Raw genomic sequence first — 27,821 nt, forward strand, 5'->3', positions numbered from 1 at the left:
GGAAAACAAATAACATGAATGAAAAGTCCAACTTATAGACAAAGCACAGTCAACTTAGAGTTGGAGAATCCAATATAAACATCAACATTAATCGTGCAAAAATAATTTAATTATCAAAATTGGAATTGAAGAGTGGACAGAGAGATGAAAGAAAGGCTGGGTGCACTAATTTCCTCGTATTTTATAACAAAAAGTCAATAGGCACTGTCTGAGGTTGGCATGACATCACAAAATTAGATGAATGTTATTTAAATCAAAAACAAACATAAAAAGAATGAAAAATAAAACAAATTCAGAGGCAGAAGTGCGAGAGGAGGTTTGAAGAATTATCCATCATAAAGAGGGTCAACAGATACTGTTCAAAATTGACTCAACAAGTACACTTCTGTACTACAGAAGTATAGTATCTAAAGTTGTTGTGGTAACTACAGAAGGAACTGTAACAACTGGCTGCCCCCTGGGGAGTAGACTTAGGGGTGAGGGTAGACAGGAAAAGAAGCCTTTTACTTTTTATTACACAACCTTTGTTCTTTTTTATTTTTAACCATATGTGTGCCTCTTATAATCAGAAGGAAACACTAATCTAATTTTTTAAGTAGCACAGAAGGACCAAAGGAGTTGAAGTTTGCTACTTATGAGTTGGATGCTGTAGTCAAAACACTAAATCTTTCTGAGTCTCAGTTTTTACAACAGCAAAATGGGAAAATGCCTACCTCATAGGGTCATTTGAAGTCAATTAAAGGAAACAATGTTCACGAAAGAATCTGGTCCAATAGCAGATTTCTCAATAAATAGTAATTAAAGATTATTTAATCCCTTTTCCTTCCTTGAAGATGCTACCCCAACCACAAGCACAGCCACTTCTAAGGTATTTATCTTAAAGGAAGGAAACTCTTTGGAATCCTGTGCCAGGCTAGTATGCTTTCCTCTAAAATTGAATTGGCCAGTCTGCTGTCTTAAAGAACCTTTGCTTTCCAATTTTTGAACTTTAAATATTCACCGTTTGGCTCAACTTCAAAAAGGATACAACTGAAAACAGGAAGCTACATACATTGTGACTTCTCCAAGCTCAGAGACTGTGGGCCAAATCCACATATGCACAGCAAGAAAGATAAGCTGTTATGTGTCTAAATCTTATGATACATGGTGCTGTGCAACAGCCAAAAACATCTTTACCACTGGCCTGGTGCTGATACCTAAAGGTCTGAGATTGGAGCTTGAACTCCCTTGGGTTAAGGCATTACCCCTATTAACATGCAAATAATTCCTAAGAGTCAGAGCCTTTCCAATGTACTTAACTGAGAGTCTGATCTGAGAGGGAATATGCTCTGGAAACAGGTTCAAAATAAGACGGTTACCACAGACAGCAGTCTCGGGAAGGGGCCTGTGCAGCCAAGGAAGCCACAGCTTTGGGGTGCAGAGGAACTACAGAGGAGTGCTGGAAGTGAAGGTACATGGACACACAAAGGATATTTTCTGTCTACTTCGAAGTATTGCCTAGTGCCATACCTGCTCACACACCTGCACTTGCAGCCCAAGCCCAATTGCTGGGTCTGGCTCATCCTTCTTTTCAGCCTCACAGGCCAATATGATAAATCCCCTAGAACAGAGATTCTCAAGCTGTAATGTGTACCTGGAGGTCTTATTAAAATAATAATTCAGATTCAGCAGGTCTTGGGTGGGGCCAGAGAGTCAGCATTTCTAAGAAGTTGCTAAGTGGTACTGATGCTCTGGTCTGGAGACCATACTTCAGGTAGAAGGAGCTAAAAATCCCTTCCTTTCCCATGTATTGTCCACTACTCTAATCCTGGCTATCATCAATACCCCCTGAACTAAAAGCAACAGCATCCTAGCTGGGGAAGAGGCAAAATACAGTGGTTCTGAGAGCAGAGCATGATCCTAGGAGTCAGACTGACATGAATTCAAATTTCAGTTCTACCACTTAGTAACAATGTGATCTTGGGCAAATCATTTAACTTCTCTATCCCTGAGTTTCCCCAGTTGTGAAACAGTGATAATGTTCACCTCACAGAGCGGCTGTCAAGATTAAAAATAAAATAATATAACAAAGCATTTAGTTTGCTTCCTCCACTAGATGGTCTCTTTGCCTTAATTCACACTACAATTAACTGCCAGAACAGTCTCCCACAAATATGCATTCACCACATGGTACATTGCTTCAGGAACTTCTTAATGACTACCAAAGCAAAAGTCAACTCCTTAATTTAACTTGGTATTCAGCCTCTACTACCCACCATGCACTTACCTCCAAGGCCCCTTCCACTCTTTCCTATCAGCATCACCTCACTACCTTATCTGGGCAAATCACTTCAATGCCACCATTAAATTTACTAATTCTGAAATGTGGACCCAAGCATCTAGACCTCTAGGGAACTTCCAAGCAATGACCTGGTCCGATCTCTTAATCTCACAAAACAGAAAATGAAATACAGAGAGGCTAAGTAACTGACCCTGACACCAAAATTAACAATCAGTATGAAAACCTGGTCTTTGGAATCCCATTCCAAATGTTCTTTTCAACATCTTTTCCTACTTTCTCTCCAGCAAATCTCGGAACCACACAGAACTCACTTAATAAAAGGCTCTCCCTCCACAATTTACTCCACAACCTCTCAGAATGTAGGCATGAAGTTTATGCTTTGGTTTATTCAACATGATACCAAATCACATAACTGACTCACTCAACAAATTATGGAGGAAAAACAATGAAATCAGTTATCTGCCCTGGTATAGACCAAATCAATTTGAGTATTGCAACCCATACTAGTTAACTATTTTTGGAATCTGCCTTCCTAGAACTTAGATTGCTAATTGCCTTATTTTAGGTGATTGTCTTCTCTTTCCAGCTAGATTACATATCTCTTAAAAATAAGAACTTTTTTTAATTCATCTTTGAATTCCCTTTTGTCCTGCCAAGGTTTCTTGCTCCCTTCATATACTGTGTAAATAACTGCTAATTTACTGTATTAAAGATAAATTATTTTTCATAATGTTTAGTTTTATTACCTTTGCAATCTTTCTTATCTAGCCCACTTTGTTTTATTCTGATGTATTTTCCCATTCAATGGCACAAAACTCAGAAAGATGACTCTGAATGGCTCCTTTTTATGTATTTATTCATATACACCTTTGTATCATAAAAATACTTCACATCCATGATTTCTATATCTCCAATCACACAATATATATCTTGAGGGATAAAAAGTATGTTTACTCCTTTTTATCATTTGCCCAAACTGTAACTCCTCACTTTTACCAAAGTGAAGCTTTGAAGCTATGCTACACACTTTACAAAAGGGCTGATATAATCGTTGTTCTTACATTGCTATAACACATACCAGCTAGCAATTGACATACTGAAATAATCCAAGAAAGTTAAAAAAAGAAAAAAGTGCAACAATAATATATGCCACATACACAAAGATAAGTACAAGTTGCAAACTAATCTAAATTATAATAAATACAAAAAATATTATTTTCAGTATCAAAAACCACATGATAATATGACAGAGAAGAATTTACACTAAGTGGTAAGTTACTGAAAGAACTTTCTTTTCCCTTGGTTTAAACATTATTTCATATTCCACCAGAACCAGAGAAAAGTAAAGCATCTATTGCTTTGTTTTACAAGAACTGATTAGTGCTACACCTAATTTTACACAAAAAAAACTTCCTCAAAAGTTTGATGTATAATGTGTTTACACATTAAATGTATGTGTGTGTACATGGGTAGGCTTATATCTAAGTTTGTTTTGGATACATTGTGAGAATCCACTATTTATAAGCATCCTAGAGATAATCTTTTTTAAAGCAATCCTTTGGAATAAGTGATTTATATGTTTTATAAACCCAAATTTTCATACACTGGATTTTCTTAAAGAAAAGTATACTCAAATAGAATCATTACTTACTATTATCAATTATGATCAAAACCTCCTAGTTTTTTTCTTAATCCCGAAGCTTTAAAAAACAGTTCCATTCCTAAACCAGTATTTTTTCATATAAAACTATGTCTCTGCAATGCCCACAGTTTTCAGGAAGCTATGTTACTTGGGAATTCTTAGTAAGAAGATACCAGGATAATAAATGACCATTTTGTATCTTTAGCTTCATTTTAGCCTTCCTATATTTACACCCTAGAGGTTCCAGATTCTTATCCACAAAGTGACTATGGTCTAGGACTGAATCAGATTTGTAACAAATGTCTACTGGGATCCTTCTGCCTATCATCAATGGGCAGAGCCGATATATGCCTTCTGGCTCACTGAATCCTTTCACCTTACCTCAGGGACTTTCCACAGTACTATATGGTTAGAAGCTTTCTTTCACAAATAATGAAAATGAATGAAAAATTATTTCAGAATAGAAAGATGGAAACCCAAGTCATTATTTAGTGTCTAAAAACTACCCTGAACCCACCACTTAGTGCCAAAACAAACTTTGTAACATATGTACAATAAGGGATATTCTTTCAGGTTTTAAGTTTCCTTATCAGTGATTTTATCTGACTACTGACATGCACCATTTATATTAGTACTTCAAAGTATCCAGCCACACAATAGCACAAAATTTCTAATACATATCTCTTATAGTCTAGAAAACATTATGATTTGTTTTAAATTTTCCAGAAAAAATAAAATACAAAGCTAATAAAATGAAATTTCCAATAAGTATGATTTTTAAATTAATATTACCATATCAAAATGAAACTATCAGTATATATAAATAAAATACAATCATATATAAATAAAATACAGACTTTCAATTAAAAGGTAACTTAGTGTGTTATTTTCTCCTTTTCTGCTGTTGGTCTTAAAATGTATTTCCCTCAAAAAACAAAAATAAAAAGAGTTTCCAAAGAGAGAGAAGAAAAAATTACAAAGTGCAACATTTTTATGCTACAATCTATACAAAAATCTATCACTATCTATGTTACAGTTCTAGTCATCAATAAGATACTTTTCTTCAATGCACCATTCAAAAATCAATTATATCAACTCTTTTGTATAAAGAAGCCGCACACCTTTCAGGCAAGTAGTATTAATGAGTAGACATGACTATAGAATCTCCATCTGTTTCTCTGACAAAGCTGTGGCTACTCTAGTCTCTCATTGAAATTCCATTAATCTCGTGTACCAAGGTCCAATGCAAAAATCAAACTCCATCTAACCCTTTATCAGCTCACAATAACCTACAAGTGAACTCTGCCTGCTAGCGTGCAGCAAGTTATGATTTTGCTATCAGTCAGGCAGTTGGCCAATAAAAAAAAAAGGCAGGCTGAGAACAGTGTGTCTGGCAGGGCTTGGAGACTTTGTTTTTGTTTCTGTTTTCATGCCCTTTCTAATTTCTATAGGGTGTCTGGACCTTGTGAGATTATGCATCATTCTCCTTGGCTGTGATTTAATTGCTACCAGCAATCAAGTCAAAGCATCACTGAAGTGTGCTTGCATTTCATTAGAAGATATAACTTATGCTACTTTCCTACAGTACCTAATAAACCATAAAGAAACCAAAACACATATGGCTTGAGGGAATAACTGGAAAATTAGGTAGCCATTCGGGAACTGAGTGAACTTTTGAACCAGAGGAACAGAGAAAAAGAAATATTAAAGGAAAAGACAGACTTAGAATGCACACAAAGATGTGCAGGTTTGACCTTTTCAGTACCTTGAAAATTACATTAGCATCAGGAAAAATACGTATCATGTTTATCGTTTATAATCCAAGTTCAGATACTTAGTGCCTACCATAAGGTAAAAGTCAAAAGGACAAAACAACAATCTGATTTGACAAAAGGCCTTTTGGTGACCTGTGCTAATTTAGTTTACTTATTGTTAAATGCATTATCACTTTATAATTAATATATTATTAGACTGAGGTTCCATAATAAAGGAAAATGTATTCAGCAAGGGAAAGAGAACATATACAAGTTCTAAGTTTCAGGGAGAGAAACTGATATGACTAGGTGATATTTTAGAATGGAAATTAAAAGTCCAAGTTTTAAAATGAATTTATAATATTCTTAGAAGAAAATGTAAAACTATCAAAAATGACATTATTTATATACAAAAAAAGAATAATACTAAAAGTTGAATTTTCAATCTGCTTAAGAATTGCTCACATAAACCTAATAAAAATGTGCCAATATTTAACAAAAAATTTAATGTTATACATAAAAGTAATTTATTAAATACTCAGACATTGATAAAATAACCTTTTAATAATAAAATTTTTCATGCTATTAATGCATTTCCTTTATATTTGGTTATAAAAGCAAACATAATATTTACTCAAAAGAAAGAAAACACAATAATCATGTAAATGCACAATAATTTAATAACAGTTCACTTTCTCTAACAAATTACTGGTTCTCAAATATTTAATTGGTAGCTTTCTTAGATTGCAATTCTTTTAAGAGTACACATAATGCTCCATTGTATATCACATATTTGTGCTATTTTGAGAAACTGTGTATATATTCTATGAATATATTCTGTATGTGTGTATTTCTATATGTGTATATATATATTTTCTTGAGTATTTTCTTTGTGTATATATATATATATATATATATATACACACATACACATACTCATTTCTACCAACATTTTACAGATAAATAAAACAAATGACTGTAATGTGTCTGAAAAATAGTTCAACTAAAATAATAATTCATTGTTTTGCCTGAAAATATTATTTCATCAATTATAAAACATTTTCTAGTAGAAATGCTTTTGAAGATCAGGTTAGAAAGGGTAATGCTGTCTCAGACAATAAGTGTGACTGAAGAGAAATGTGCATCTGTTTAAAAAATATATAGGGAATATGGGAGAAAGAAACCCATTCCTTTAGAAATTAACTATTTGCCAAAATTCGACAGAAAATGGATATTATTATTATTGCTACACATTGTACAAAGTTCTGAATATAAAAAAAAATTGTGTTGTTCTGAATCAGTGGTTAGAATGTTTATCACTTACAAATGTACTTGACTTATCCCTGTTCTGCAATAGACATAATTTTATACCTCATAAAAGCAATTTATGTTTCCAAAGGGAATAATCTGGATAACATAAAATGTGGAGTGCTCTGTTGCAGGAAGCATATTTTCATTCAGCAATTGTATTTAGAGATGGAACTACACAGTTTGATCACCATATAGTGGCAGAAGGCATTATTTATTTCTGTGTCTATGTGAAACTCTGAGTACCAAAAATTAATATCCATGGCTAATTTATTGATACACATTCTTAATTTATAACTCTATAGCACCTTTATAAGGTCTCTGTAATGTAGATGTGCTCAACTGGCTATAACAGAGAAAGCACATGCTATACTAAAAACAAGTTTAAGAACTTTGGCAAGTTTTTAAAAATTACTAAGAAATAAACAATTAACTTCATTACTAATTCAATTAATACAAAACACTATAATATTACTTCATAATGTGGGGTACTTTTAGGTGACAATCAGAAAAATGAAAATGTGTATTAAAAAAGCATTTGATGAAAACTTGTCTCAATGTGAGATGGCAATATAAGAATGATTAATTTAATATTTTATGAACTCATTTTATATAAAATGTTCAGGAATATGTCTTTTTCATTATTTATAAAATAAATAATACAAGTCATTAAGCAGTACAATAAAATTAAGCAAGATTCTGATAATATTAAATTAACTAACAAACTTACTAATAGTATTCATAGGATGATCCCAGCACTCATCTAAAAATTCTAGTAAAGAAAATTTCCTCGGGAAAGAAGGAACTACATACTTAGAAAAACCACTAGGGAGAGCTCTTCTGTTCCTTAAAAGGTTCTGATAAAGGTAAGTTAACTGAAGCCTCCACATGTATCTGCTTTCTGACAAGACCACCATCTCTATACACTGCATCGTTTCGTGTTCCACTGTCAAGTGGTATATTCTAATGGGAAAATGTCACATACCATCAGAGAGGGCTTCATCATCTTTATCATATCTTTCTGAGGCTAATGAAATAGTGTCTGGAGGCCCAGCAAAAGGGTCATCATATTCGTCCCCCTCTTCTGTATCACCTATAAAAGAATCAGAGAAAAGATATAATTTAGCCATCTTTCAAAATGCCTCTTTGTCAAAAGAGGTAAATTTTACTGTTAAATTCAGCCACTGTCATGGAAAAACATGAAAATTTTTTGAACTAAGTAATAAAACAGGTCCTATTTTAGTGTATATCCACTGTAATTTAGATAAAGTAAGAGTTTTTGAAGGTCAGTATTCAAGTGCTTCTTTCTGGAACAAAAGTTTACAAGTTACAAAATTATGATGGGCTCTACAAAGGTGAATACAAGAAGTAAAAACAGGGATAAACAGAGCGTGTATCCAAAAACAGAAAAACAACACCAAAATAATAACAAGAAAAATACATGGAAAGCCCAACAGAGAAAACAGTTCAAGTTAATTCCATTTACCTACTCAATAATTTGGAAAATTATAATGAGAAATTGACAATTTTGACAATTCAAAAAACATATGAACATTTTATATTTCCATTAAGAATTACACTGGAACAGATTAAAAATACTCAACTGATTTTTAAGAGCAGGAATCCTTTACAGGAGAAACTGTTTTAAAACTCATATATACCTTTTAAATTCAAACAAAGTGATTTACACTTTCAGTTTTCATTCAGTAATATTACCATCTTTTTAATGTAGCAAATTTTCTACATGATTTCCAAATACTAGATTGGTTGGTTGGTTTTGAAGTCATTTACTCTACACAATAAAATCTTATAGTTTGGGTTTTTCCCACATACTCATGTAGAAATTTGTTTCCTAAAGAGTGAATCAGATATTTGCTAGCCCAGTTATATATAAGCACTCACTTTTTCACATATATTCAACAACGAAGAAAAATGTATGCTTAATACTATACCAATTATCTGTTAACAATTCAAGAGAAAACCAGCCATATTAGGGATTGAACAAAATGCATGGTGAAATTCTCCAGAAGAACCCTAGAATACCTATATAAGGTTACTTTTAGATCATAGTTGGGGGGCAGATCCAGATTAAAGATACTTAGTCTCTCCAAAAGGAAATAGCCTCCTTCAAGATATCACTGTCAAACGAATTTAAAAACATCAATATTCATCTCTATTTCCTTATATTTTTGATTTTTTACAAGCATTCATCATCCTTATTCTGAAAGCAAAAGTAGGGATATCTCCCATCAAGACAATCAGAGCAAAATAGAGATGACTATCTTATCGTTCTTGGTGATCCTACCACTAGGTGCATCATACATGCTGATGTTTATTCCCCAATTAAAATCCCAAGGAACGCATAGAAATACCACTCATTCTTCAGATCTCATTTTTTTCTTTTGAGATATTCAAGTACTTTTCAGAGCACTCTGTGATTCTTTACAATGTTTCCTTTTAGGAAAGAAGAGTGCTCTGCTTTCAAATATGTAAGAGAGAACCATGTAAAGCACTAGTAAAAATATGTTTGAACATGGAATGACAGCTCATGGAATATATAGTAGTAAAGATTACAAAATTCTCAATTGCTTTAGTTACTTAGAGTATCCTTAAATTCTTACTAAAGTAAGAATTTTTGTGGTATGAATTTTCTAAGGATATTTCATAACACGAACTATAAATAAAAATCCTCTGTGAAAAAAAGTATTAGGATACTTCAAATATGTTACCATAATGTAGCACTTTCTATTTTACACTATTCTGAATATTAAAATACAACAATAAAACCAATGAATATATGGAAAGAATTTTGAAAAAAATTCATCAGATATTCAGGCCTAAGTCTATTAAACTCTGTGGGAATAAACAGAAAAAAATTAAAACTTAATAAATTTTGAAAGTAACTATTAGTTTGCTATCCTTTGATAATATTCATTCTATATTTGTATGTATATATATACACATACATACATACATGCAAACACCAATTATTATTTATACATATATATATTTATGAGCACACAGCAAAGAAATCAGTAGTAAAGCTATAAACTCAGTACTATTTAAATATGAATTAATAATATTCTACACAGATTGGTCACTGATGAGTTAGATCCTGTGGGTTTTTTTTAAACCATTTTGGATTATATATTAAAGTAAAATAGTCAATTTCCCATTCTAGGAACAGCAGCTTATTTCAAATGCTTTTTTAACTAGTGCAATATTTATATTTACCTAAGATAAAATAAATTCAATACTGCTAAGTGACTTCATTTCTTCCCTCCTTTCTAAGCTTTCTTTAAATTAACTCAGAAAGTGAAAAATAAGAATATCTGTGGTATCTGTACAGGGTTATTCCCTTTTTAACCTGCATTAAGTTTAAAGGACACATTATTTTTCAAAATGGTCTTATTCTATTTACTGCTGTTGCAGTGATGATCCAACCCTTTTCCCCTTCCCTACTTTCTTTTCCCAATGCAATAAAGCTGCTGTGCTATAAGGAGCATTAAATGACCACAGGGGTCGCTGTTGAGTAGTACAAAGGATTTTTCCCCACAGAGGCTATTTTGCAGCTATACCTGCAAAGACTTCTATAAATTAAAAGGTAAATGTTCAACTTGTGCTTATGTAATAGAAAACTGAACTCCAAAGCCACAATGGGCATCAGGTAAACGTATCCAATACAATTTACAGACATAATTGAAAGCATTACAGCCTAATCAGACATCTAAAATAAAAGCATGCTCAAATGAAATGTCTACAGAATCATTAGCTGGCAGCCATTCTATTACAATCACATAATGTCAGTGGTGCCTTGAGCCTGTGCCAATGACAACAGCATAAATTTTGCATCTCATTTCTGTAGTCATAAAATTAATGATCAGTTTAAAAATACTTCTTTGCAAAAGTTATTGCGCAAAGAAAAGACATAAATGTGTCCCTGTTATGTACTCACAAGGATAATTAAGGGATTGTTGCTCATTAATACTGTTTCTTGTTTCCCTAGAAAACCATTTGATTTATTCCACAACTTTCAAAGTTTAATTAATGATACAAAGTTAATAGTCTAACAGACAATGAGCCAAGATTTCCTTTCCTATCATTTCAGTGGCAACTTAAATATCACAGCAAAATCAAAGCTTAATCTTACCACAGCAGCATATTTCTCTGAAAAACATTTTTAAATTTATGGCAGTTGGGTTCAAATCACTATTATCCCTTCCTTTTATAATCACCAATTAACACTGTCGTAAATGCCTGGAGATGGAGCCCAACAGCAACTGAATAGTCATGATCTCTTACACCATTGAAAGTGATTTAACCAATTTACTGCTTGTTTTGTCAAATACAGTCCTACTTTAAACACAATCAGGTAAGCATTAAACTGAATAATATACCTAAAACTTAGATGATAACCATTCTCTCTTATAAAGCATGAAAGACAAACTTGGAGGGGGTGGAGGGAATTACCTGAGTGAAACAAATTAATTTCTAATTCTCTACTCAGTTCACTTGTCCAAACCAATTTCTCTATTAATAATATACAGCTAAACTAACAGAATTAAGCATTTAACTTGTCATTTCCTAAAGGAACCTGTAAGTTAATTCTCAAAACTTTGAAAGATTTAGGTCACCACAAATAATATTCTCTTCATACTCTTCTACAAAAGGAAGGCTTATTTATAGCATGCAAATGAGGCAGAGCTTTAAAATAAGGATACCATTTCTTAAGCACTACCTCTGAAATAGGCTATTACTACTATAAGGCCCCATAATCTCAGACATGCTTAACACATGTGTACAAGGCCAGAGATGAGGGATAGAGGATGAGCTGCAAGTTATTTGCTCAGATGTCAATGGGGAGCTAACTTTCAACAGAACATACAATATGTTACAATGGGTAAAGGAAAAAAAATTAAATGTCATCCAAACTTACCATTTTTGGGCTGTCCTTAAAGATCCCATCAGAGCAAACTAATTTGGGTCCCTTCTTACCTGTAACGGTCTTTTTTATTTTAAAAAGTAGTTTAGTCCACTAATAAGCAATAATAGAAATCAGGTCAAAGGAAATTGCTTTCTAAGTAAATTCATGTATAGTTAATAATATCCATGGAGTCTTAGGGACAAAATCTATTAAATAATTTTTTTAAGTTTTTAAATTTTTTCTTTATTCTTTTTTGTTATTGAAGTGTCATTGATATACAATCTTATATTGGTTTCAAGTACACAATTTTTTTTTAATTAGAGGAAAATATTTTTAAAGAGAAAGTAGGAGCTTTTTAGTTATGGCATCTAAAGGGAATTGAAAGCAATATATTCACATTTTTTAAAGTTGTAGACACTAGTATTTTACAATTTGAAAAACACTCTCTAGAAATATTTGTCTCATGTTAATATGTATGCCCTTTCATTACCAACTTATAATTTCCTCAAAAAATATTTGGAAACAATTATAAATCAAGATTTACTTAAATCCTCTTGATAAATGAAGCTGAATTGATAGCATACGTTAATAAAACATGTACTGAACACCTACTATGTGTCACTCATAAGTATCTTCAGATTATCTTAATCATTCTATAAAGAAAACAATCATACCTAAATCATCACTGGAATAAAAGAAGACTAGTTTAAGAGCAAGGTACAACTACAAGTAAAACTTTATCATGAACAGTACTTAATATATATTAGAAAAAGTTATCTTATACTCAATAAGAAACAGTCCAATCAGTTAGAAAAATTTATCTTATACTCAATAAGAAACAGTCCAATCAGTAATACATTTCATTAAAAAGTAATTATTTCAAGTCACATTTAAGAGACCTATGATCTTGTTATGTAACAAAGAACAAATTCTAAAATAATCATAATTTTATTCTAAAATAATTCTAAAATGAGCATAATTCTAGTTTATGAAGCCTATATTCAGGAGTATACTTTGTATCAGTAGGCTATATTGCAACTAAGACAAGGAAGCTAGGTTAGTTATTCTGTCATATACAATATTTGAAAAATATAAGAAAGAACACTCTATTCCTGATAGACTTGATTATTTCAAATGAACAGGGACTAGACTAAGCAAGATAGGTCTAGTTGCTTAGATTCAATCGTTCCTATGTACAAGTAAAATTAAGGACTTTAGAAAACCAACAGATAATGCATTCTAAAGTCACAATTTGTCAGACCTCCTTAATGGAGAATCTAGATTTCAGTATATGAAGAGATAAAATGAGGATCTTAATAAATTAAAGAAATAATAAGAGAAGTTTTAAGACAACAGCTTGCTATGGAAATGAATATAAATAGCAAGTAGAAAATTAACTTAATGGACAAGCTGTAGTATCTAAGAGCCACTATAATAAAACAAATTTTTACCAATACAAACTATCACCAAAAACAGGAAAAAAAACCTTAAATCTTCTAAGATCTATGCAGCTTAGTATTTCAATTTTATCAATTCAGTAATTTTAAGAATCATAATACTTTGAACTGCAAATCCTATAATATTAAATCTCAGGATGGAAGGGTTGAATCTACAGTGTAAGAAGAGGAGACAGATGTGGGAGGTAAGAAAGGATGACAGACATCTGTGTACATTAGAGAAACTAGTAACTCACTTATTAGAAATGAACAAATCTGAATTAATTCATTTTAAGAACATTCTACCTGGTCCTTTCCCCCCCAACAATGATATTAAAATGGTACTTAACTGCCATATAAAATAAAGTAGGTGAAACAAATAGGAGTATAAAGGTAAAAAGGAGGAAAACAGCCTCTGTTCGCTTAGCTGTGACCCCATATTGACCTAAGAGAGAGAGAGAGAAAACAGGAAAATAGCCAAAAGGAATTCTGCCCAGGTCTCCTTGAATGAAGACAATCCAAAACTCCATGGGGAAAATTAAAGAAAAAAAAGAAAGGCAGCACTATCAAAACATACTTAATGAATGAATTTGCTCAATCTAGAGATCTGATAATTAACAAATTCCCATTTTTAAAAAAGGATTTTATCTTGAATAATTACTCTGCAAGGATTAAGTCTGTACTAACTTGCCTTTGGAATTCCTAGCAAACTACAGGAATACTCTTTTTAGAACAAAGCTAATATACTTTGAGGGTACAATGCATAAAATTATTTAGCTTCCCACATTTCTCTAATGTGTACATCTGATTTATCCACAAGCCTACTTTTGAGCAGGCACTCTTGGTGTTTAGTTAACACTACAGCAGTGTTGAACTACAAAAGACTTATTCAGAGGAAAATGATTATGGGGAATCTCTGAATTTTGTGTTATTTGAACTCTTATTCTGGGCTCATTTTTCAATTTCTATCAAATTGATATCACAGCAATTTAATTTTAATATCCACACATCTAAACACGTCTTAAATCAGAATACCAAAGGAAATGTTCCTACCCTATTACTGAATCATATGTAATTATACAATGATTTCATATCATCATGCCATCTTAGCTTAAAATTTTTTAATGTACAAATAATTATGTCACAAAGAGAGTTCAATCAATAATCACTGAAACAAAACATGCCTTTTAAAAGGGGCTGAATCTAATATCTAATATTCCTCAATAAACAATGCAATGTATAAAAGCCATCATAATAAAAATGCATAAATTTGTTATTTCTATATTCAACTAAGCAAAATGCAAGATGATTAGCCCCATAGTTTAGGATTAATTGTAGAGTACAAAGAAGTGGGTGTTTGAAGGAGAAGGAGTGTCCTGTTCTGCTCTTTATTTAATAGTGTTGAAAAACTTAATATGGAGAAAAATCCCTTCTCATTTCCTCCAATCACAACAATCTTGATTACTTAATGGGAAAAGAAACTGCATGATTTTAACTGTTTGATTTTAGGTTTGTCTGGTTAAGTACTTGGTTTATTGAAAATGTCATTACTCTCTCACTTATCAGTTCACCAAGAGATATGAATTACTGTGTGGTATCTGCTAACCCCAATTAGAAGATACCATACCGTTTTTCCCCAAACCAAGATCCCAGCTCCATATAAGTTAAATGACCCTCATACCAGCATCCAGAGGCTTTAGGTCATGACCTGTGAATTAGCATCATGGAAGTAAGGGCCATACGCAGTATCCCTTACATCACCGAAGACATGAAACGGTAGGAATTTCCTAAGCCTGTCTGCTTTTGTTTTCAGTACACTAAGCAGCTGTCTCTCAAATCTAAAGGAAGATGACCAGGTTACCAGCAATTATGTTTTTCAGAAAAAACTAAGATGAATTTCCTTCTTGGAAAATTTATATGGCATCCATTTATTCATATCAAAATAATCACAAGGATAATAAAAACCAGTGTTTGAAAAAGATTTTAGTAATGTTCTCAAACAAAAAATTGATACTGTTTTTGAGATAATTATTCTTTAGAAATTACCTATAAGCACCCAGCCACAGGCCCTACTGTTCCCATCACTACTAGAAAATAATCTCTGCAGTGTTAAATGGTGTTGAGTTATCTTACATGTGCTTCAGCGAATTACTCCACATGTATCAGCAAAATTCTTAACAAATTTATGCCATAATGTACTCTAAGGAAAATAAAACCTAAAGAATGTGAACTGCAAAAAGGTTTCTGCATCAGAAGATTGTGCAAAGTAGTTTCTGGATATGCTTTTTAATTTTTTTCTCAGTAGGGGGAGCTAGCACTCTCACCCTGAAAGTCTAAATATAACTGTAGAATTTAAGTTCTGATTCCAACTATCAAATTTTATTATGTGTTAGATTATCCTATTGAAAATCTCCACAAGAAAATAAAAATTTCAAGTTTGACTAACTTGAAAATTTACCTTTATCTTGAAATTCCTGAAGATAGCTGCAATATAAAGCAAAAGCATTATATTTTTAAATGAGGGTTGACAAATTCAAACAAGTTCTAATAAGTGGCAATAATTCAAATATATTTTAAAAGCTATATTATAAATATTCAGTAAGAGGAAAAACTATTTCCTATCCTGAAATGACAATTCCAAAAGGCTTATGGATTTACAATAAAAATATTTTTAAAGACCTAAATTACAGTAGTAAAATCAGGATACATGTTTAATACCTACAATTTATGTTACCTTTATTCATTTCAGTATCTGGAGATATTTTCCATACTTAGATTAAAATTCTGCCCTGCTATGTCTTATTATTTAAACCAAATATATGCTCAAATTATCAAAGTAAACAGTTGGATTTTGCTAGACTGCTCAGAAAAAAATATATACAATCAAGAACCTTCACAAAAAAGGGTATTATGATAAGCATATTTGTTTTCTAAAACTATTATAGAGGAAATACATTTTATCATTTAAAAATATTTAACACCAATTAAACAAAATATTTAATATGACAATAATTCTTTATTAAAATGTTAATTACGAAGTTGCTTTTAAGTAAAAAATTCATAATAAAAAGCAAACAAGTGACTTACATAGACTTTACATCTTTTATCTTCTTAATAAGGGATTCTCTCTTTTCCTTTGCTTTCTTCGATAAATTTTCTCCTCTCAGTATGTCTGCTACAAATGTTTCAACATCTAAACCATGAAATACAAGAAACAGGATACAAATTATAGGGAAGAATCATTTTTTTGCGATGATAAATGGGACAATGATTGTTTCTACCCATAAATGTTAATATCTGTACAATCTGTTACAGTTATTTATCAGTCCAGAGCAGAACATTTTAGGTATGTTTCAATTTAAGTTGGACAAATCTGTTCACCACTTAGCTAATAAAATTTGTATGCTCTACTTATGCTTAGCACAGCAAATGCTATTTGGATGTTTGGCATCGTTAGACCAGGAAGAAGCACACAAGTTTTAATAAACTATGGTGCCCCATAAAACAAATTCTCTCATATAAAAAGCAAGCACAGAGCTTTGATGCATGTGTTACTATCATTTTATAGTATTTTGTAAGTTCCTATATGAACAGAGCATTCACAGTATTAAACCAATATAAGCTAATGTCTCTTGCAAAGGCCTGTTTTTTCCCAGTGTAAACCATTTTCGGGTATATGAAATGTCAAATGGTTTAAAGGGGGAAAAAAATCCCTTTTTCTAGCCAAGATTCTCAAATCAAACACTCCTCCTTCCTACCTGCTCCACCCACTCTGGCCAGCCACCCTTAAGAAAGACAATGAGTTATGTGGTTTTGTGTGCTCTTGTTTCCTGCTTGGTATTACCATCTGGAAACATTTCTTTAAATAAAGGAAGAAATGGCAAAAGTAGATTCATCCACTAATTAAAAATAGAGTAACCAAGAGATTTCTATGGCCTCATATAACATTCTCACATAGCCTCCTTTTTAAAAATTTAGTAAACTTTGAAATTATTCTGCTTTCTAGTTCTCTCTACTATAAAATTCCCATAAATCCTTGCTGGTTTGATTTTATAACAGCACCATTCATATTGTTCATAAAATATTGTACAATTTTAAATTACTTTTATATTCAGAATTTCAAATCTCACTTTGAGATATTTAATACAATGGATACCATTAAAAAATGTTAAGGTAGGTATTACTGTAAACCATAATTCCTATTAAGAGATGTTTTAGTTTATTTTATTTAACTACTTTGTCTCCTAACTCACACTAATAAAAAGATATCAAAACATACAATAATATTGCTTATAGTTAATTCAAAACAGTATAATAAAGGCTTTCAACTGTACTTGTAATTAACAATTTATAACCTAGTACTTGAAATAGAATGTTGTAATCAATTTTACAGACTTCATTACAAAAGTATCTTGATCCAATGAGCAAAGTTGATTAACCTCTTATTCTATACATTCATAATAAATTTGTATAAAGGTAATTTTTCACTAAACTATTTGACAAGTGAAAGAATTAAAATTTAATCTCAGAATGATTTTTTTAAATAGCTTTTTTATTTGAAGTCCATTAATGACTGTTAAAAATAAATATTAAAACGAAATGAAAGTAAAATGTCACAGTTTCTCTTTCCTTGAGCTGTCCATATTTTGAAGAAGGGGATATAGAGACCACCCAGCACCAGTACAAATTAGACCCAAACTTCTAAAGCGATGAAAATTGTAAAAAAAACACTCTCACCTAAATTCTTTAAATTTTGTACCCAGAAGAGCACACAACCTTTGGATGCACAGATATCAGCTGAAATGGAAACTCTCACTGGCTTCTTGGGGATGGTTATAATAAATCTACTAGAAAGTGGAATAGAGAAAGGGTAGCATCTCTACTGCTGATTCTTTCTTCCAACCCAACTCAATACTTAGGAGAATCCCTAGTACAACGACTGGTGAATAGTCTGTTTAATGCTACTTTCACTCAGTGTTTTGTCTTTAATTCCCTCATCCACGAGTATTTAATTGCCTAGTTTACATTTTCATTATACAATCCAAGTTTAAACAATCGGCATCTATTTCTATCTTGGCAAGCAATAACAGAATGATTATAGCCTAGGAGTTATTTCTTTAAAAGGTCATAACAGTTCCATAAAAACTCAGAAAACATAAAACCCACAGTGCTGTTTCTTAATACTCCCAATTTCTTTTTAATTCTGATCTATGCTATCTTATTAGGAAATACTTATTGAAAGCATGTGAGACTGCAGAAAAAATCTGTTTGTTTTTTGATGGGGAAGAGAGACAGATTGGGCAAGAGAAAAGATCTATATTTTTAGAGTAGTCTTAATGTATTGATTCCTAAACTTTCCAGAAAACAGATTTAAGGCAACTCAAAAGATTTAATAAACACTTATTTTTTAAAGACTCTCTCTCAAAGGAGAAGTGGAAAGAATAGTTACTGATTCTTTTTTAACAAATATAAGAACTTTAAAGTGTTGGGGCTTTCTGCTATAATAACCTTGGTTGGAGCCCACGGACTCAATTTATTACGTTTCTGAAATCTGGGGTATTTCTTAAAATCCGCACTGTGCCCATTTATTTTCCAATGGAACGAAGCCAGCCTCTCCCAGGCACAGAAGACCCTGGGGACGTGCCAGCGGCCTTCGGCTGGGTCCCTGGGTACAGCATGGACCCTGTTCCTCCAGCGCAAAGACACAGGGAGTGCTGAAGTTATTCGGGCTCTACTGGGAGATGCTACAGCTCTGAAGTCTGCAACACTGGATACTTGGCGTGTTCAACCCCACGGCTGCCTTCACCGGGGCTGTTAGCAGGGCGCACTGGGTGCGGGGCAGCGCTCTCGCCAGACAAATGGGACTGGATCTGCGGCTTTGTAGCTCAGAGCCAGGGTAGTATTTCAAAATCAAGCATAAGAGTCCTGGGCGAATCAAGCGCTCCTCTGGCTGGATGGAAAAGTTATCTGCAGCTTTTCGTTGTACTCTAAATAGCCCTGCAAACGCTAAACTAGCGAGCGCATTAGCCCTTTCCACCTTCCATTTGGGGTCGTGCCCCGTGGTTAATATGTAGATTTCACCGACTCCAGACTGCCTGTATATCGGGGAACAGCGTTAATGCGATTACAAGGAAAGGTTAGCCTGCCTCCTCACTCGCCTCCAGGCCTGGTGAGTTAGAATTCCTCTTCCTCAGGGAGGCGTCTCCACTCACGCGCCATCTCCCCTACACAGGACAGGAGCGCTGGGATGCACCGGCCGCGTGGAGAAAGCGCATTTCGGGGTGCCCCCAACGCTGCGTCCGGACTAACTCTAGCGCCGCCCCGCCCGCAGCCATGGAGACTCGCAGGTCAGTGCCACCAGCACATAACCTCAGAATTAGCCCCATCACTTACAGCCTCTGCTCCAAGTCAACACGGAAGAAAAAATGTTCCCAAAGACTGCAAATGTGGTGTTTTTGCTCCTGTTACACCTTAACACTGTCTGGAGTAAACCTATCTCCCGTACAACTGTTAAGATCTGGGGGAGAGGGCCACTGAAAAGATCAGATATACAATTACTCTGCAGATAAATGTTAAGGTCTGAAAACAAAATTAAAAGATGACATCATTTCTTGGTTTAACAATCCTCAAGCAGCTTAAGTTATAAACCTCTCAATATCCAGCAAACCTCTAAGAAGCAAACAGCACATACTACATGACTGAATGGTATCCCAATTTTCCTTTTTCTTTTTCTATATATACAGACCCCCTAGAAAACCTGCCAGCTTCCCCTAGAGTCCTGAGTGGCTAGGACAGGTATGTCACACACACACACACACACACACACACACACACACACACACACACACACACACATATGCAGGCTAACTTTTATCAACTTCCATATCGATCAACGAAAAGGTGTGATCGTAAGATTAGAACAGTTTTACATTCCTGCAAATGATAGCTTCCCCTAGAGCCTGAGTGGCTAGGACAGGTATGTTACACACACACACACACACACACACATATGCAGGCTAACTTTTATCAACTTTCATATCGATCAACGAAAAGGTGTGATCGTAAGGTTAGAACAGTTTTACATTCCTGCAAATGATATAAAAATTATCAGCTTTCCAAAACTCAGGACATAGCACAGGTTCTTACTAGATGAGAGCCAAGGTTTGACCACTTGCCAAGCACCATCCTCCACCAACACCCTGGAATCCAACTTCCAAGCTGGAAGTCGTCAGCAAGCCATGAAGTAACACCTGCTGTCCTCTGCCTTGTCCCCCAACCACTCTACACCTCCCTGAGGAGGCATGCATGCACACACACACACACAGCCTCTGTGATGGCCTGAATTGTATAGGAGGGGGGATAGGAATTGTCCTGAATCCACTACCATTTGCTCAGCCCCAGATCAATAAAACAAGTGTAAAACGAATCACACCACACCCCAAATGGCTTTACTACTTAATTCCACATCTTTTTCTATGAACTGGGCCAGGTTTCACTTTGTATTCACTGAGGTGCTATGACCCAACTTAATGTGGTAAGGATCCCAGCCAAACGTTAAGCTGGCATTGGAACAAAAAGACAAGCTTTTCTTCTCTGCTAAAGGGGTTATGTTCTGACCAAACACCCACTGGTGAAAACAAAAATCAATTAAAACTGGGCACAAATAGCTCAATGGAGCCCAATGCCCAAAGTTGAAAAATGGCTAATTGAAAAGTTATTGATTGCTCTGATCAATGTCTTTCTCTTGATTTCCTAGCATTTATACAGGTTATGGCTGAACTGTGGGCTTTTCAAACATGGAATAAGAGACATGAACAAACACAAGGAGTTCTCTGAGTACAAAGAGTAAGCCATACCCAAGTCTTACAACCCAATCATCTGGACAAATTTGTCAAAACTGGCTTTGGAAACTTGGACTGTTCAAGTATGGGGGTGAACATTTTTTATCTCTAAAAGATGACTCTTGATAAATAATAACTTAAAGTAATCAAAATCTTTTTACCACACATTTTCAAAAAGTTACAGTGAGTAACACAGCCTGAGAGAGATTTACACTATATTCACTGTTAGGCAACATCTATTGTAACGTGTTCAATATGTGATTGAAAAAGAAATGTAAACTCAGTGGAATGAAAAAGACAGATTTGGCTTTAATTGAAAAAGACAAACTAAGTGAATAATGAGTATATGAAAACTAGCCTATGCCACTTTTATCACCCATATATGACACTTAATCTTATGAGGAACAACTGAACTGTGTTTCAAATCACCAGAGGCTTTTCCTACTCTGTTGTTTTCTATCTTCCTTCTAGTAAAACATTCATGCTGATAATAATAGAGATAAACCCACTTGGAAATTTTTTATATACTTCCCATTTTTTAGTATATTTAGATTCATTTTTAAAAGAGTGATAATTTAGATTAACCATAAAAACTGTGCCTACTATCAAGAGCCTTATTTAGTAATCTGAGATTAAAATACTTTTAAAGAAAAGTCATGTGAAAAACAAGCCAGCAAAAGATCCCCTCCCAAGAAAAAGGATATTATATGCTTAAGATAAAGCAAATAATCTTCCTAACATCACATCTTAATATATCTATGTTATTTGACCCATATAAGAAACTATAAATTTCTGGTCTCTTGGCTTAAAAACACATATTCCTGTTCTGGAAAAGAAAACCTTAGAAGTGTCATAGACTGACTTCATTTTGAGATAAAATGTTCTCATATCAACTTGATGTTCATTAGTTATTACTGACAAAACAGGGCAGGTTTTCTCTTGCTGTGTAGGAAAATCCAGGTACCAAAGAAGTAGGTGACTATTGGTGACTCAGTAGGTGGCACTCTTCCCATTACATACTCAGCCAGTGCCCCAGAAAGAAGTTATGGGACACTAGAAAAACCATAAATGATTCTTACAGGAAAAATAAAACCAAAATGTTGACCAAATTATAACAGAACTTTGGAAAGGTGGAAATCAAACTGCACTAGTTTCAGGGTTGAAAGACTTCTGCCTCTACTTCAGCTGGCTTGCATTCTTTACATAGTGCCCCTGAAGGGATTATTGATTATAATGTGTTAAGGTAAAGAAAAAAAATATGTCTGGAAATCCTCAATAAGGGAAAAGGTAATATTTCTAATCAAGACTGTGCTGTGAACAAAATCACAAAGTCGCTTTGCAGAACCCATGTAGCTACTTTGTTTAATTTGGTTTGGTTTGGATTTTTCAGAGTACTGTCAACCACTACTGTCTTCTTTTAACGTTGGTTCATTTTCTAATTTAATAAAAAGAAACTAAAATCTTCTCAACAGCTTTCCTTTTTAAAACAAATGAATGTTTAAAACAAATGAATGAGAATATCTGATTGCAAACCACTAGCACTCCAGTATTCAAAGGACGATTAAACAAATGAAATGGGTGGGAGGGCCAATGGTTCTACTTCCTCTCACTTTCTTGCCTGCCTGGGAAAAAAACATAAATCAAGGTTATTCTTGCCGTTAGTCCTAGTCAAAATATTTGGATGTGGGAGAATATTAAATGGACAAGATTTGGGATTATCCTTTGATTCTAATTATCCAGGCTAAACCTATTCTTTCCACTGTTCCGAAAAAAATTAAAGATTGCCCTGTAGTGCCTAAACAGCAGTTAGAAACTTGCTTTTAACAGCAACAAAAAACTGTGTAAATCTTTTTTTTCCATGAAACAGAGTAATTCAGCACTTTTATAAAAAGTATAGGTTTTCAGATTTAATAAACTGACTCCACAGAAATACAAACTACTATTCAAAACTATATAGCCACTTTTTCAAGAGTTTCATTAAATGTGAGTTAAGAATGATAATCTCTATGGGTTTTTACATTTTTATATGATTTTTTTAAGGGGAAGAAATGAAGAGGAGAGGGGTAACAAATATTTAAAGGGAAGCCTAAAACTGCTACAACCAGAAATAAAAATAAAGAAAATAATATAAATTGGTAAGACTACACTTGAGCACCTACTTCTATCAAGTAGTTGAAAGGTCAAACATTTAACATGTATAACATATAATGATTTGTATAACAGGCATATGGAACACAAAGGGAAATGTCTAAGCATGTCCAAGCAACATTTTTGATAAGCATTATCTTTTGACTTTGTAGTCTTTTCTTCTGAAAGCAAGGGATTTTAAACACCTGAGAAGTTTAGTTCCTTATCGTCTCAACCTTGCAATTCTAGCATGGGCCATGCATTCTAAGAATGGTCAACTGTGAGCTACAACTGCCACTACCAGTATCTCCTTCTTAGTTTCAAAGAAAATACTAGGTTCTCCAGCAATCTCTAAAATGCAAACGAATACCAACACTTGCTGGTAGTTTTAATGACTTTAAATCTAACTATGTGCTATTACCTAACAATCTTGAATTATGAAAATCATCATACACAATCCTAACATAATTTTTTGGATGAAAAATGTGAAAAAAGAACTGCTGAGAACATTTATTCCTGAAACCTTTCCTACCTCAAAAAAGATTTTAATTACAGTCAAACAAAATGTTAACTTTCTTTGAATAAGTTAAAAACTAAAAAACACTGATTCACTTGTTTCATTTATTTAAAATATACATATTTCCTCATATCCATACCTCTTGAAAACCCTCTGAAAATAAAGTGTAAGCCAAATTTGTAATCTCCAAATGTTTCGTGTTTTAATATTTGTTATTAAATACTTCATGTGTTTTAATATGTGATTTGCCTTAATATGAAATATTGAAAATGTCAATGACTTTTTAAATAATTTCAGACATTATGTAATTATATTATCAGCATAAAGAGAGATCTCTAAAGTATAAAGGAAGTTAGCACTGGAAGATAATTTAAATATTATTTAAGTCTGAGCTTTCAGTTAAATTACAGAAATAAGGGCCACATGGCATACATGTAATCTACGGGCATAAGAGAAAAGGGGTCTCATACCATCTGCAAATATATGATATGGATCCAAACAGCAAACTGTCTACTGTGCAACTGTCAAGCTTTAAAAGCATATACCCAGAGGTCTCTATTTCTTAAATTCAAAAATTCAGAACTAGAATATCCTGAAAATGGACACCTATTTCTGGAGTAATGGAGTACTGATCTGGTTACTAAATAATCTAAAGTGATTTTAGCACTGGACCATTAACAATGTACAGATGTTAACTATAGTGAAACAAAGTCAGTACTCAATGTGAAACTCTAAAATGGAATATAAGCTGCCTTAAGTCATCTTTACAGTTCTTTATTCCCCTTATTGATACCCATTAATGAAAACATGCATTTCTTTGAGTAAAAATAGTAAAACTATCCCACTACAAATGCATTCATCACACTGTAATCATGTTCACATAAACATAAGTATGCATTCATACCCTATTGGTTTTATTTTCTCTATCATATTCATGTTGCTCACTATCAAAGTAGTGTAACAGTGTATTAAGAGATTTGGTATCACACTGCTGTAACAGTAACTTACTCTTTAAAGTTACATTTTAGATACTGCTTTTTAAGAGTTAAAATAAGCAAGTTGTAACAGGCATTTAAAATAGGCACTTTTTATCATTATTCATGACCAATTTTGAAAGATAAATACTTAAGAGACAACTAAAATAAAATTATCAAAATTCAGTTTCCAGAATTCTGATGTACTCATGACAGAGTGAATAATGGTAAGAATTCCAGAGCATCAGGATAGGTGAGGTCTGTGCTACCCTAAAAAGATATACTTTCTACCTTGACAGTGAAAATAAACATCTTCATATTTAGTACATTAATGAACTAGTAGTGGATTCATAACAGCCTTGAGGAACCCATCTTTAACTCCGAAAACAAGTTCCTATATGTGGTAATTTAAAATTTAAAAGGGGAAGATCTGGGTGCAAAGGAAGTGTTTTCATCATATGACACAGGAAGTTGGACTTAACATATCCTTCCTTTTTTGTTTTAGTTAGTTACTCAGGCTTAAGACAAGTGGCCATTTGAGAATCAGGCCCTCTTTGAAAACCTAAATATGAGTGAAATAAATGTCCAAGAAAAATGGGAGTTTTAGAAACGACACACCCTTCCATTCTATAACCCCTGACCCTTAATACCTGTAGCTCAGACATCTTTGTACCCTTCTCCTCCTCCATTGGCCAGGCTACCAAAGAACTGCATCTTTGACTTCTGATCCTTTCCCAGCTCTTTCACATGCATCATTCTCTCTCCTCCCCCCATCACCGCCCTACTCTCTCTTCTCCCTTCCTCCTTTTCTCTCTCGCACGCAATGCAAACAACTATCCTTATCCCGTTAGTGTGGCCCACCAAGAAAGGTCTCCCCACCAACCTCGTACCAAATTTCAAGACACACGCCCACTCCCTTTCTCACTCTTCCCCACTCCCAGTTCCGCTCCTACTGGCCAGAAGACATGGAGAGTGCAGGGAGGGAGGGTAGAGACTGAATGCTTCTGTCCCCACCGGCTCGCCGTCCCCTCGCCCCCGCCCAGCCGCGTTACCAGCCCCCTTCCCGCTCTTTACCTGCCAACAGGTTCCTAATTTCCTCAGGGAGGGGGTAGGGAGAGGAGGTGCTGCTGGGGTTGGGCATGCTAGGGAGCGCGGGGCGTGCGGGAAAGGACCTGTGCTGAGAGTGGAACCGACGGGCTGGGGTTGCAGCTGCGACCTAGACTCAGGCTAGAGGTCCCGGTAAGGATAGCGAGGGTACGAGTCCGGACACTGCCGGGCCTGGGCTCACAACGAGGAAGTCTCTGAAACGCCAGCGAGCAGCTGCTGGACTCTCGGCCCAGCCCCGCCCGGCAGATCGGGGCGGGCCGACCAGCCGGGAGGCGGCCGGCGAAGGGCCTGAGGGGCCCAACTGCGCATGTGTGTCCTTCGGTTTTCCGGGCCCCCGAAAGGAGCCTCCGGGCAGGCCACGCCCATCTCTTCGTCAAGGAGCGAGAGGAGGAGCGTCTGGTGGGAAGGGAGCGGACTGGGACTGCACCACCTGATCCGGCGCCTGAAGCGCTTTGACGCCATTTTGATTACTGGTGTCACCACAACTGCGGGCCATTTCTCCAGGATCCCGGGAAGTAACGTATCGGTAGTGCTCCCAGATTTTCCACTCAAGGGATCTTATGGCCAGCGGTAACCCCCGCCGAGGTTTAACACCTTTCCTGGTAACGCACGAGGAATTTTCGACCGCTCCAAACTATTACGGCCTTCTTTGTTTGATTGAATGAAGGTAACAAAGCCCCATCTTCCGCCAATCTCTGAGAACCCAGCCTGAAGCCGCTCCACAGAGCTTTGATTGGCTCTTACTCTTATAGCACTACGGTTTCTTGGGGTGACTTCCCCCACTACGAACGAGGAGTGGGGAGTTATAGTCAGTATCCTTTTGGGTCACACACACAAAAAAAATAGAAAGCTATCTAGACATAGATACCACTGCCCATCTATAAGCGTTAGAAAAAAATTGAATTATAAAATCTGTTCACACCAACCTTATCGTTTAATCTGTAAATCTTAAAGATTTTTCTCTAAAATCCAAAGAACCACGTTCTGGTACTTTTAAAGTGTGTGTGTAGAAAAAAAAAAATTTCCTTCAGATAGGCACTCCATGGCAAAGCTCCTTCCTAGGCGCTACTACTGTATTTTAGAGATTGCATTATGGCTCCATTGGCAGGGTAAATTGTTTATTACTCCAGAGCCCTTACTAAATCAGTGGTCCTTAAACTTTAGTCTGCATTAGAATTACAAAGAGAACCTATTGCAACGCAGATTCTCAAATCCCACTCCCAGAATTTCTAACTCATCTGTTTAGGGTGGCATTCTAAACAAGCCCGCTAAGTGGTTCAGATGCTAGACAAACTGAGAATTGACTTTGAAAATCAATTTACTTCTTTCCAGCTCCTGTAGGGCAAAAAATTTGTCGTAACTTATTTTTCATCCCCACCAGAAACACTAAACCTGACATAGAATAATGACTCCATTAATATTTCATACAAAAAAAAACTCAGTAAAACATTATATAGTCAAAAGCAATGACATTTTTGTATCATTCCCTAAGATACACCAAACACTAATTGTAAAAGGAAAAATTAGAATATTTTGGAGTCCTCTCAAAACAAAAACTAAAACAAAAACTTTACAATTGAAGTAAAACAGGCAAAATAACAATAAAAAAGACACCCCCCAAACAAATCCACTCCCTAAAATGGAATCTGAAATTCCTACTCAGAAATGAGTATCACTGAGGCTATGTGATGAGTTGTTATAGGAAGAGTTCTGAAGATCAGAGTTCTTTTTGGTAGAAGTAAAAGTGAATAAAGAGTCATTTTACAACAAAGGACTTCCAACTACAAAGAATTGAGAATTATTCTTAAACTATAAAATTATCTTCCTTCATAAAGAAAGAAGAAATTATTTCATGGACATTTTATGTTAGTGATGATTCTTCCTCCCTTTACAGTTATTACATATAACTC

The 27,821-nt window shown here is 34.5% G+C and overlaps 1 protein-coding gene across 3 annotated transcripts in view; it reads right to left on the reverse strand.

Moving 5' to 3' along the window:
• Nucleotides 1-26,136, reverse strand: part of SKAP2 (src kinase associated phosphoprotein 2) — a 197,622-nt gene extending 171,486 nt beyond the window's left edge. For 2 of the 3 annotated variants that reach the window (XM_036897356.2, XM_036897355.2), the window contains exons 1-4: nt 25,879-26,136; nt 16,433-16,538; nt 15,804-15,829; nt 7,971-8,078 (exon numbers count right to left, since the gene is read on the reverse strand). In XM_036897356.2, the coding sequence (XP_036753251.1) occupies nt 7,971-8,078; nt 15,804-15,829; nt 16,433-16,538; nt 25,879-25,945 (307 nt within the window). In that variant the 5' untranslated portion in view covers nt 25,946-26,136. The remainder of the gene's footprint in view (nt 1-7,970; nt 8,079-15,803; nt 15,830-16,432; nt 16,539-25,878) is intronic. The other variant, XM_057504602.1, reaches the window with a different exon arrangement.
• Nucleotides 26,137-27,821: the final 1,685 nt, after the last annotated feature.

This window comes from Manis pentadactyla, chromosome 7 (assembly GCF_030020395.1).
Source record: "Manis pentadactyla isolate mManPen7 chromosome 7, mManPen7.hap1, whole genome shotgun sequence".
NCBI lineage: Eukaryota > Metazoa > Chordata > Mammalia > Pholidota > Manidae > Manis > Manis pentadactyla.